The sequence below is a fragment of the Patiria miniata genome, unplaced genomic scaffold (genome assembly GCF_015706575.1).
Source record: "Patiria miniata isolate m_02_andy unplaced genomic scaffold, ASM1570657v1 HiC_scaffold_7, whole genome shotgun sequence".
Taxonomy (NCBI): Eukaryota; Metazoa; Echinodermata; class Asteroidea; order Valvatida; family Asterinidae; genus Patiria; species Patiria miniata.
In genome coordinates, this window is record NW_024037074.1 from 3,490,321 (window position 1) to 3,503,440 (window position 13,120).

Genomic DNA, 13,120 nt, shown 5'->3' on the forward strand with positions numbered 1-13,120 from the left:
AAAAAAAAAAAAAATTGGTTTCGTTTTGAGGGGGGCCATGGCCCCCTTTGGCCCCCCCCTGGATCCGCCCTTGATGGCACACGAGACAACCTTGGCAGACGGCAACACTCTCCATCACTCCTTGACAGACCAGTACACAAGCTTGTCCTGTTGGTACCCGCAGAGAAGCCTGAAGCTCAAGAGACCAGAGAAGTCCCCACCGAAGAGCCAAACTGAAGATCCTGCCAGAAGAGACCCACTGCTGACGACAATCTATTTAGTTTATGAACTTTACATTTTAACTGTTCTTGTTACTCATTAGTAGGTAGATACCAATTTAACGAGCCAACACTAGTCCGCATCTGAGGAGCAGTGCGTGCGAGACAAGACGTCCACCAAGATGAAGGAACATTTTCATGGACATTAATCTTTGAAGTTCAGGTTTGATTTTAGTTTGTTAACTGCGAGATGCAGTTAGAGGAGCCATGTCACTGCAGCAGCTGTGCAGTGAGTTTGTCTTAAGTTTATTAATTTTCTTAACAAGTTTTTCATAGTTTAAATTTAGAATTCCATTTTTAGAGTATTACTTCATATTTAGTGAAAGAGCCTACAGTTAACTTTCACCTCATAAAAGTGAAAGAGCCTACTTATGTGTTGCATTAAGTAGCCTCCTTCCCACCACCAGAGTGACCTTGTGCACTTCCTATGTGCATACAGAGACCCTGTGTGGGTACAAGTACCACATAATCTTGCCACATAAACAATGGGCAGCCATATTTACTGACCATGTGATTTCAGAGACAAGTGTTTTCATACTCATTGCAATTTAGTTTTTCAAGTTTCATCACTTTATTCACTCTTTGTGGACCTTGAAAGACCCCATTTTGGTAAGAAGCATTTTCCTTGATTTTATGAGTTACTTTTAATAAGTTTAGAGACAGAATTCAGTGGATTTTCTGAGATTTTACAGTTGATTATTCATTCAGCAAAAACAGATTGAACTGCAAATAGTGTTTAGACTTGACAAATCAGACTTCACATTTTTGGACTCAACTTGCCATGTTTAATAGATTAGACTTTTCCATGTACATTTATTATAGTTTTCTTATTAGTGTTTTTTCTGCTTTATTAAATTGCAGATTGTTATCTCAATCTACTCAATCTACTATCAGCAATCACCACCATGTTGTCAAGTGGCTTCATTGTGTTTTGTGTGTGGTTCCTGGATTGATTGCGAATACCAGTCACTTGGGAGTCCTTTTCTCATAAGTTTGAGAACTAGTAGTCCGAAACTCCTCTGGGCACAAGTGAGCCCCGAGGCAGCCACAATTACTCACGAGTAGTCGAGTAGTTAACCAAATTCCCATAAAAGCAGAAAAATGGCATGTTAGTATGACATGAAGTAGCGGCGGGTTATCGTGTGAAGACAAGCAAATAGCAGGCAAGTCACACCATATTCTTCAGGACCGAGTTATCCTTACTGTGCGATGTTTTGCGTCATACCGGTACGCTTGAATTTTTTTTTTTAGACAAATGGAATCCTAGGGAGAGAGAGGTGGAGGGAGTGATTCCCTGTTGGTAGGGGACGTATTAAGCCGTGAATTAACCATAAACCTAAATTGCTACTCGCGAGTAACTGCTTTTACTCACACCTGAGGACAAGTACTCGAGCAGATGAAAAACCATCAGAAGAATGAGTAGCATAAACTACTCACAAGTATCTACCGGTAGTCATTGAGTTACTCGCCAAGCGGTATGCACATTATGTAGGCCCTTCAGTTAGTCTGTACATGCACGTACTACCGGTATGTATACTTGTGATGTATCAAGTTTGCATCAGAAAAATTGCTAATAAAAAGACACCAGTAAAATGTCATGCTTCCAACGGGTAGAAAATACGACTGGTTTCATTTTATAAATTAGAAGAAAAAAAAAGCAAGTATCTAACTTGGTATTTAAAATGGCATATGAGTTTATGGCATGCATTTGAAAAAAGGAGATGTTTAGAATAGCCACCATGCACCGCAGCGACAGCGCAATGCACTCACCGCTGGTGCACTGGGCGCCACCGGGGCAGAATGACGGCCGCGTAGGTAGACTCGGGGGCGACGTCCCCTCCACCGGCTGCTGCGTGGTCGGGGGAACTGTCAGCAGTAAAACAAAAACAATGCAGCGTATGAAATTCTGACGACAAGGATTTGAGTCGGTGGCCCTCCTCCGACAACCACTGAAATTCTCCATCCCCCAAGTGTGAAATATCCTGAGAAATCCTCTATTTTAGCTGAAGAAAACTCTACATCCCAAGTACTCTTATGATGTGATGGAGTCAGAAATTCTTGGGGTTTTTAACTTCCTGGATGTCCAACCGCAAGGATGCAATGGTTGTTGGCTAGTGCGCGCGCAGAGCATCCGGGATAATGGTCTGAAGGTTGTCCCCAGCCGTACACAAGCAACAAGCACACCAGCCCAGACAGCACATTCATGGAAACACGCACACGGTGTACCGTAAACAGACCTGTCTTCAGGACCATGAATACTTCACACGCGCAGCCAGCAAGGCACAGAGGCAGGGCCAGATGAAGTGTTCGTTGGGCCGTAGGCACCAGTGTTCCAATGGACCCAACTCCGTATGAAGTGAGCCACACACTGGTTTTGTGTGAGGAAAGTTGTCTTTGAGGAAATTGTAGAAATTGGGACTGTTTTTGTCGCTTGATATTGACTATGGTGGCAGATATTTTCCTGGTTAATAACCAGGAAAAATCAACATGTCAAGTGTACATATGACATGTACATGTACACCCCCCCCCCAAAAAAAACCCTGCAATGTTTTTGGGATGAACTCACTGCAAATTTTGCCTGAAATTAGCCTGTACAATGTATTACATGTATTGAGTTTGCTACCAGTTACGGTACAATGCATTAATTACAATGTCAGCTACATGTATGTACCGGTACTCACTAGCTGACAGTTTGAAGCTTTCCCAAAATCAAAAACTCTGAGGGAGACGCTAAAACTTTTCTTGTGTCTGCGTGGAATTGTGTGTGGGTTTTATGGCACATTGGTACTATCAAAGGCCCTCAATTTTTGTAGGCCCAATTTTTTTTCTCTTAGGCCCTACCATGTACCGGTAGGCACAGTGCCTACTGTATTGGCTAATCCGGCCCATCACAGAAGCATGAATAATGTTTGAGTGTCAACAAGTTCTGCTGGGCTTCACTGCTTAGTATACATGAACATGTCCCTGGCCTACACAGTACCAGCTACCAGACTGTCTCACAGAGGTTGACGTCCAAGGATTTACAGATTTCAAAATGCCTTCTAGCTTTTATCTGGTATCAAGATCGATTAATATTTACATGTACCGGCATACTAGCCATCACAGACATACACGCAATCAGTATTTCAAGGCTTTCTGCCAAAGCAATGTAGAGTAAGCTTTCCGTTGTATACCGGTACATGTACATTTGTTTTTCACTTTAAAAATTCAAACATGTAGGCCTATTCAAAGTCAATGCACCGTCAGTTTTTTCTTGACTTCATTGTGTACTTGGATCCAAGCATACCCAGTATGTGGCAAAATCAAGCAGTTTTTTTTTTTCAAAGAAGATTTTCCAGCAAAGGCTTACTACAAGAAAAAGTCAAATTCTTGCCACTATAGTGAACGAACCTTTTTCAAGATATTTGAAATTCTCACTTACATGTACACGTATACATGAAATTTCGTCAGGGGTTATTTTATGAATTTGAGGTCCACTTTTGCTCCTGTCCCTCTTACATTTGATATGATTTATAATTCTGATGTACTCCTTAATGCAGTTGTCCTACAAGTGTGATTACGAAAAGGAAGTTCAAAAAGTGGGGTGCTGTGGTCCAGTGGTTACGGTGTTCGACTTGTGTGCCGTGGTACATGGCTTCGAATCCTGACCATGGGAACATGGTGCTTGTGCCCTTGAGCAAGGCACTTAACCATTATTGCTTCGTCCTTCGGATGGGACGTAAAGCCGTAGGTCCCGTGTGTTGTGTAATGCACGTTAAAGAACCCAGTAACACTTATCGCTAAGAGAAGGGGTTTGCCTTTATTTACCTTTCTTTAATAAATAGACATATCTCCAGCACCTTGAGTACCTAATAGTTGGCAGATACGTGCGCAAGACTACGATATTATTGGTATTATTATATTATTATAAGTTACCTACCCAACAAATAAAATGTTTTTATTGAAGTTAGCTTTAATGATACTTGAATGGCAAATTACAAAGTACCAATGCAAAGGTACATGTAACTGGGACAGGAAAAATGGCCCATAAATTGGCCCATAAATTTCTAGAATGACTCTAAAACAAAATTGAATTGCCTACATGTAAAAATTTACTCATTGGGGGAAGTTGGAACCTACATGTAGGCTTTAGACTAAATATAGCACAAAGATCGAAAGTAGGAATTTGGCTGATCAGGGCCTAATTTCACGGCACTGCTAAGCACAAAAATTTGCTTAGCACAAAAAAAGTCTGGCTTATAAAAGCAGTTTACTAGCCAAAACTCCATGTGATTTTCATACTAAGCAAACAACAGCTGAATACCAATCACGAGCAATATACAACACATGGTGTTGTGGCGGGTAACCTGCTTTTATAAGCCAGACTTTTTTGTGCTAAGCACATTTTTGTGCTTAGCAGCGCCGTGAAATTGGCCACCTTTCCTCTTAATAACGGTCACTAGACTTGTAATTTATACGCAAAGTTCAATTGTTGCAGCAAATGGCACTCAATAGAAAACTGAATGCCACCTTCACCTCCACATTCTTCTGCAGCATGGATTACGCGTTCAAGGATATTGCACTTTTGATTTAATCCTCCCTGTTTAACCCCTTCCTAAAACCCATCCTCCCCAAGGTTGGAGACGCTGGGAAGGGCGGGGCTTGAGATTTATGGTCAAAACTTGACTTTTTGAACAGGTGGAGGAAAGAACATGTAGTCAGGTCTTTGACAATGCAAGTACATGTCATGAAAACTTGAAGAAAGCCCCCCCCCCAAATTATAATAATTAAAATAAGATTGAACCCTAGGATCAACTATTCTCACTCTTGTTGCCATGGAAACAGTCCATATTCCACATAAAAATGTGTAGACTCTGTCCTTCAAATTTTGGGGAAGTGGACTGGTGATCATCAAAAAAAAATGGCTGCCTTAGGCCCCCCCAAAAAAGGCTCCGGTTTCTGGTATGGAGCTTGCCCCAAAAGTGGTGCGGCGACGCGGCTTTTTTTTTTTTTTTACCTGGTTTTTTTTTTTTTTTTTGGCTTCAAATGTCGGCTGATGACTGCAAATGGTGCCCGACTAAACTTAGTGCAAATATATGGGAGTCCAGAGAGGCCACATAAATCTTATTCTCGATCATAACCCCATCTAAAAACACGTTAAAATTGTGCAGCAGCAGAATTCCAGTCAAACCAGTGAGTTTGGCGGTTTTGAAACATCGTCTTGTATTGAAAAAAAAACGTTTTCATTTTGCCGACGCGCATGGCTACGGCGACGCGCGCGCATACCAGAAACCGGAGACTTTTTTTTTTTGCCTTAGTGAAAGATGCAATTATTATGAACAGGTGTCGAAAGCTGAATGCAAGCGAGGTAGCTTCACAAAGCACGACTGCCGGTACTGGTATGTTACTCTTTTGTCCACTAACTCCGCTGGAATTTCATATTTCCATTTGAATTTTGAGGATTGAACTGACGACTCCTTACCCCAATTCCCTCTGTTTGACCTTTCATAGCGTTGGTACACTGCACGTGTAATTTACGGACTAATATAACCCTACTTGTCATTTGTTAAATGCTGATACTTTGCTGCGACCCCATAAACCAAGCTGTAACATATCCTCACGTGCCAAATTAGCCACCGAAAGAATGCGGTAAACTGATCGTCCGAACCAACAAAAAAACTGGTAATAGGTCGCGCTCTATAAAGGAAATGCCTATGAGTATGTATTGCATGCTGTAACTCCACGAGAAGCATTAATTCAAATAAACAGCACACAAATTTGACGTGTGAAATTTTTACAAATAGGTAGTAATATTATTGGGTCAATTTTGGGTCAAACCAGAATAGCCTGGGTGCATGCATGCATGCATACTTCTCTGAAAGAATTTTTATTGTTGAAGGATACCATACTACAGATTTCTAGACTAAAACTTGTTTATATTACAATTTCTCAGACATATAAAAGCACATGTAAATAATGGTACCCTTATTTCAAACTTTATGTTGAAAGTGCATATTTTTTTACTAAACTGTGAAACAATGACGCAAGCTTGAATTTCAAGCCAAGGCACACAGTTGTTCCAAGGCGTTTGACCACCGACTGATTTGCATATTGCAGCATACCCACGTGAGGTCGCTGTTCGCGCTTTGTCCAGTATGTGCGATAACATAGCGCGCGGCTTCTGTTTAAGTTACGTTAACAGCCGACCAACGATCATCAACACTAGTATCGAATGCCTTGACCAAGGCTAAAGCCTGGTTCATACTTCATGCGAATGCAAAGCTAATTTGACGTCATGAAACATTCGTCCGAGTTGAAATATGTTCAACTTTTACGAATTCACAGCATGAATACTTGCCATGACGTCACAAATTCGCGTTCGCTTTCGCTTTCGCGCCGAGTATGAACCGGGCTTAATGGAACACGGGTGACACGCACAGCATTGCAGGAGCGATATTTGACCCTCAGAGGAAAAAATAGGAAAAAGTGTCCTGCACACCCCAAAAAGTGTAATGTCTATAATACAGGAATGCTGAAAATGTCCGTATTGGACCGGTGTCCAATACAGAGGTTTAGGAAAGTGTGGAAGGCTCTTATTTTAACTCACCATCCTACCCCAACCCCCCCCCCCCCTCAAAAAAGGGAGGGAGGAACATGAGACCCTCAGTTCACCATTTTCCTGACATTGTAATTTCTGTTCCTGCGTCATTTTTGAACCACTGCCTTATTTTTTTGGCCATTTGATACAATGAATGATCAAACTGTTAACCCAACACAACTTCGGTCAATTAGACTTTCAAATCAGTCCTCTGACCATCCTGTTCCCCTTTAAAAACCTGTCTACTTTCCACACGGAAGTGATTTACTTAGGAAAGTCCACTGCTGCAGGGCGTTTGATTTTTATTTCGTCTAGAAAAATCTGTGAGAAAGCAGCTTTCCAAAAGTCAAGGCTCCTGTTTCCATTAAGCGACCTGCCTGGCTGGATTTTGATCCGATTAAAATCAGCTGAACAAAAAACTTCTGTCGGGATCAACAAAGAGGATTTGCGGAGTACAATGACTTCCCTTTTGTTCCCATTGATGTCAGTTGGGTGAGTTGGTCCTATCGCTCAAAAATAACAACGGCGCTGCTTTCCAGGGGCCTCAAACTTGACTCGGGAACTAGAAAAGTACTGCCACCTGAATTCTGTCATTGCTTTAGTGGGTAACTGAAATCTTTTGGGTTTTTTTTTTTGGTGCAGATTGACAGTGGTTATGACAATGGAATAAATGGCCAGACAGTGAGTTTGAGTGGTAGTGGTAGCACTATGGGGTCCGTGCACAAACTTCACTCCTTCAACGGCCAGGAAAGGAGGGTTGGGGGAGACCTAGACTGGTTCCCGGTCCATCCACTGCGTAGTTTGGATGATCCAAAGTTATTGGGGGCGGGGATTAGTCTGGAAGACCATCGCAAGTTAAATTTGAACGTATTCGCGCGCCGATGACGCCTGACACTCACGCGAAGACGCTGTGGCTAATATTCAGGAAGTCGTGTGTACTTCGTGCGCGAACCAGTACACTGCAGTACGCATAATTGTCCCATCCACGGAGCTCTCGAAGTGGTAAAACACGCCCTCTTTTGTTAGCGCACGGAGCCCATAGGGGGGATAGGGGTTTGGGCCGGGGGGGGGGGGGGGGGGGGGGGGAGGGGGCAATAGGGGAGCATGGTAGGCATTTGGTGTCCCCTCCCCCATTCCCCCCCCACCCCCCAAAACAAGGGGAGAAGACAGCTCTCTCATCCAAAAATGGATAGGATCCTTGGCATTTCTGCATCTAAGACCCACACATTTCGATGGGTTGAGTCCCACACATACTCGAAACTGGTCTGAAAATCTCCCAGAGGTACCCTATACCTCGATGGGAACTTCCAACATCTAGAGAACTACGTCCTGTCATTGAATAAAAATGGGCTGACTCTCTCTTTTTTTCTTTTTTTTTAAATGGTGCTTGTGTGGTTTCCTGCTGCATCAAAGGTTTTGAATTATTACCTCATGGAAGCAGAACATCACTGTCTGCAGGGAAACAATGTTCCAGCTCGGAACTTTTTACAGGAACTTGAAACCATCGACAGAAACCCACAGGCCACGGGTGTTTTGCTGGTCCCAGAGGGCCGGCCTACCAGGAATTGTCATTAAGAATGCATGCGGCATGTGCGTGAGCATGGCACTAATTTTAAAGTAAAAAGATTGCCGGTAACACCATGTGGAAAGTAATCTCTTCTTGGAAAAAGTGTGGTTCTGAAAAGAACCGGTTGGTTGAGTGTAGAACTTGACGTTTCGGACAGTGTGCTCTGTCCGTCCTCAGGAGTTGAGACCTTCTAATTTTGTTCACTGGATTACACTACAGCCTTGCCTAGTCTTGTTTTGGAGTTTCTGAGTAGTCCAAGTGTAGCTTTAAGTAACAACTAAGGGTCAAATCGGGCCACTAACAGAACAAGGGGATTTTTGTTCAACCCTCAGGGGTGACGTTTGGGCCATTCCCTGGCCGGTTATTGGGCCCCATAAGAAAGGCTTGGATTATGTCAAATTACCAAGTGACTGGTATTCCACTTGGAAAATAAATATGGTCCCTTGTTAAGTCGCAGCAAAGGTAGTTAAGGTGAATGTGGGGTAATTTCCAATGACATGTAAGGGCTGGGGACCTCTTTGGGGTTGGGTTTTGTTCTTGGGTTCGGGCGTCGAGGGATTAGAAAGAGAATTGATTTCTCGAAAAAAAAGATGGAAAAAATCAGTTGGAATTAAGGGTTGAAAGAAAAACCAGACGAAAAATAAACATGAAAGAGAGAAGGGGAGATGGAATTGGCGGCACATTTCATGAATGAAATTGATCCATTTTTCCCAGCGGGCGCTTCAATTTCTGTGGCCTGACGATGAAATCCCGGCCCCAAATGAGTGTACATTGAAGTGGTGAAACTGTGCTAAAAAGACTGAAGAGTCCCCAGTGCAAAATGCTTCACACAAAGCTTTTACAGTTTTGAGCACGGTCTACAGTTTTAAGTAGAGTCTATATAATACCAGATTGTTTTCTTTTTTCATTGTCTGATTTCTTTTCTTCTTTTTTTCCCAAACTTTTTTTGTAAGACCTGAATCTGGGAGCATAATAATTCTGCAATAATAACAAATGTGAGTTCTTATCCTGCCATACTATAAGTACCTGCGGAACTAAAGCAGTAAAAGTTATTCCATTCATTTTGAAGCCTAGACATTTTATTTAGTGTGACAGGCAGTAAATTAGAGTTCCACATAACAACACATCCAAGTGCGCTCCGTCTTCATGAATAAAACCCTCTTGACAACAACAAAATGGAATGACCAACAACAAAAAGAAAACCTCTGGGGAAATAAAGCATTCATTTCAATCCTTGTAAAAGAAATGCATTTACTCAGGGAGTACAAATTCCATAACTGAGCCGCTGCAGAGAATCCCGAATGATGGAGTGTTTGGCAATTCAGAGAAAGGAATCTTGTGTGAGTGATTCATACAAGTTATGTATGGATAATGATGGTTTGACCTAATTTTTTTTTCTCCGGGCAACCATGGTTGAACTAGTTTGACTATGATGAAATATTCTACAGAGCAAGTATTTGAGCTGTGTATAGACCCTTTGCACTGCAGCCATGTTTGAGGTGTGTGTTTTTGTTCAACAGGAATACGCATCGAGTAGACCTCTGGTGCGTTCATTGTTATACTAATATTGCATGGCTCAGCGTGAAATAGGAGGAATATTATCGCAAGGTAAAATCTGGACTTTTCCATTTCACGAGGCGAAGCCGAGTGAACTGGAAAAGTCCAGATTTTATCGAGCGATAATATTCCTCCCATTTCACAATTTAAAGCCACTCAATATGTGTTTTATATAACTGACATAGATCCTTGTCATTTGATATATTTGAACTTTTATTTCAATACAAAACTGGAGGAAATTGTATTTCTCTCTTCCAAACCACCCTTCATGAAATGTTTGAACCCAACGCTGTAGCGCTGGCTCTTTGGAACAATACGCGCTACGCGCAACGCTGAACGTGCACACCAGCATGCATAATTTGCACACAAATATTACGTCATGATCTTAACTGTTCAATAGTATTTCCCATTCCCCATGGGCGAATAGTACTTTTTGAGCCACGGCGTGAATGGGAGCAATAACGAATGTCACGTGATGTGAGTTCCACCAATCAAATGACAAGGATCTGTATGTCGGGTATATAATAATGAATTAACATAACAAAACACACCTCCAATAAAGAGCAAGTTCGGGCAAGGGCCATTACATTTGACTAGTGGTTGATTTGTGACGTACCTTACAGCAACGTGCTAACGTCTCTAGTCAAACGCTGGTCAAAATGTCATCGCAAAACTTCTGGGTCCTGGCTTGCTGCTGTACGTTATGAATGCGCGCGGCTATTGGTAACCAGCAATGCAACCAGGCCCAGTAGGCTGGTTCCAAATAGTCGACTAGCGTAGTCAACCATCGTCGACTAGACAGAGTTCGGGCTAACTTTAGTCCAACTATTGTTAACCACTGGTCAACAATAGTTCTGCGCGAACTTGCCCATGGTTGCTGATACGGTTGTCTGTTTCCCAATAATTTACCATTCGATTACTTGAAACTACGTTTGATCGAATATGCGGATATTCGAAACTTGCAGGCAATCGATATGGGTTGCTGGAGCGTTTTGCAGTTGGTACTTTATAATTACATAAAGGGCTTTAACCTCCGAGGGATGTGGATGATCAGCCGCCGTCGTCAACAAAATTGCACCTGACAATGAAGCGTCGCAACTTTATGATAAAACAACATCACAGTCGTGTTTGCACGTGCGTAGTTTTTTTGTTTCTGAATATTCAAACCAGCAAACAGCTAATTGAATATATTTCTCTTGATCATCGAAAAATTGAGTAGTACATGTATATTCAAAATAGTCCGAGTTGCTGAACGCAAATTAGTCTATTTTGCAAAACTACTGTCAGAAAACAACATTTTGCAACAATAATTTGCAACAGTCCACATTTTCAGCATGCATGAGTGCAATGCCATTTGCCATTGGACCAAACCTTTCTTTTTGTCTTTGCAGTGATATCAACAGCGCCCTCTTGTGAAAAAATAAGTTCTCCTATTTCGAGCAGCACTTTGCTGGGGCACAAAAAGCGCCCTCTGTTGATTCAGAACTTTTGGGGGAACGTCAAGCATTTACTTTTTGGGGCCTAAGAAATTGAACACTGCCCTCTCTTGAAGCAAAATTCCTTATTACAGCTCCCTTGGACCTGATGATCTTAAGTTGATTCCTAACCAGCAAAACTTTCCTTTTTTGCAGGAATACCGGTAACAGCAAATTCTGTTATGTCTGGAAACAGAAAAATTGCACATTCTTGACATCTTCAGCCCTAACAATTTACACGACTTGCTTTGAGGAAATCCAACACATTTCATCAGAATGTTTCACAGTGATTAAAACATCATCCTCAGCACCTAAGGCCAAGTTCGCGCAAGGACTATAGTTGACCAATGGTTAACCATAGTTTGACTAACGCTTGCCCGAACTCTGTCTAGTCGACAGTGGTTGACTACGCTAGTCAACTATTTGAAACCGACCTACTGGGGCTGGTTGCTTCGCAGGTAACCAATAGCCGCGCGCATTCATAACGCTAGCAGAGAGCCAGGATCCAGAAGTTTTGCGATGACATTTTGACCAGTGTTTGACTAGAGACGTTCGCACGTTGCTATCAGTGCGCAGGCATAAGGTACGTCACAAATCAACCACTAGTCGACTAATGGTCCTTGCCCGAACTTGCCCAATATTGTCGAACTGTTGCATGCTTTTACCAAACAGCGCCCTCTTTTGTTAAGCAATAGCCAACTGACTAAAATAAAAAAACAAAAGAATGATCCACAAGATTGAGGACTGTCTGAGTATTGTAAACTGACATTGAAGTATTTCGAACCCATTATAAAAATGGCAGCCACTTACCCGTACCACAATTTGAACCTGATACATCGTTGTATATTTTTTATGCAAATATTGCTATGAACTTCGCAGGGAAATATGTTAAAAACAAAAAACCTGTGAACAAAATTAGAAGCCATATTTGAGATGGAACTAGGCTCGCGCTCAAGCAGTGCGCAGGCACTTTGAGTTACCGTAATGCGTGCGCCTCGTCTTTGAGAACAAGTGAGGCATATGCACGGTTCCAAAGGTCTAAAAAATGGCTTCTAAATGTGTTTGCTGAATTAGCAAACATCAAGCTTACCGACAATGGGTGAGAACTCCAAAAGCTCAGGCGCCACCTGCAGCTGGCCCAACATGCCTCCCATGATTTTACTTTCCAGGGCCGTGCGCAGAGTGTACTCGCTGTACACGACCTCTGACCCCAGGTCAAATTGGGCTTCGATATACCCATCGTCACGTGGTCTGTTGAGGAAGATGCAAAAATTATTCAATCACCAACTGAACAAAATAACACGTGTTTAGTAAGAGCTGCACGTACAAGTACAAAGCAATATCATACATTGTTTGCTTTCTTGTTTCAGACACAAATACATTATTAACCCCAGTCCCACAGGGGCAAGTGAAAAAGAGGACTTAAACCCTCCAACCCTCCACCTCCACAATGTGACAATTTTTCCATTCCACGCCACCTTTCTGATACCCACTAGAGAGACATACATGAACTGTGCCCGTACGGGCTCCGTGCGCCAACAAAAGAGGGCGCGCTTTTATCACTTCTGAGCGCCCCTTGGACGGGACACTGCGTGTGCGCACTGTAGTTCGCGCATGAAGTACGCACAACTTTTTTATTTCCTGAATGTGCACGAAGCCAAGCCACAGCATCTTCGCACGTGAGTGT

At 42.4% G+C, this 13,120-nt stretch overlaps 1 protein-coding gene and 1 long non-coding RNA gene across 5 annotated transcripts in view; one reads left to right on the plus strand and one right to left on the minus strand.

Annotated features, from left to right (window-relative positions):
* LOC119744428 (basement membrane-specific heparan sulfate proteoglycan core protein-like) overlaps positions 1–13,120 on the minus strand; it is a 164,258-nt gene that overhangs the window by 115,439 nt on the left and 35,699 nt on the right. For 3 of the 4 annotated variants that reach the window (XM_038220357.1, XM_038220355.1, XM_038220354.1), the window contains exons 5-6: positions 12,524–12,684; positions 2,028–2,123 (exon numbers count right to left, since the gene is read on the minus strand). In XM_038220357.1, the coding sequence (XP_038076285.1) occupies positions 2,028–2,123; positions 12,524–12,684 (257 nt within the window). The remainder of the gene's footprint in view (positions 1–2,027; positions 2,124–12,523; positions 12,685–13,120) is intronic. The other variant, XM_038220356.1, reaches the window with a different exon arrangement.
* On the plus strand, positions 804–1,303 carry LOC119744429. Its single transcript, XR_005273563.1, has 2 exons — positions 804–866; positions 1,119–1,303. It is a non-coding gene; the product is annotated as an uncharacterized LOC119744429 (long non-coding RNA).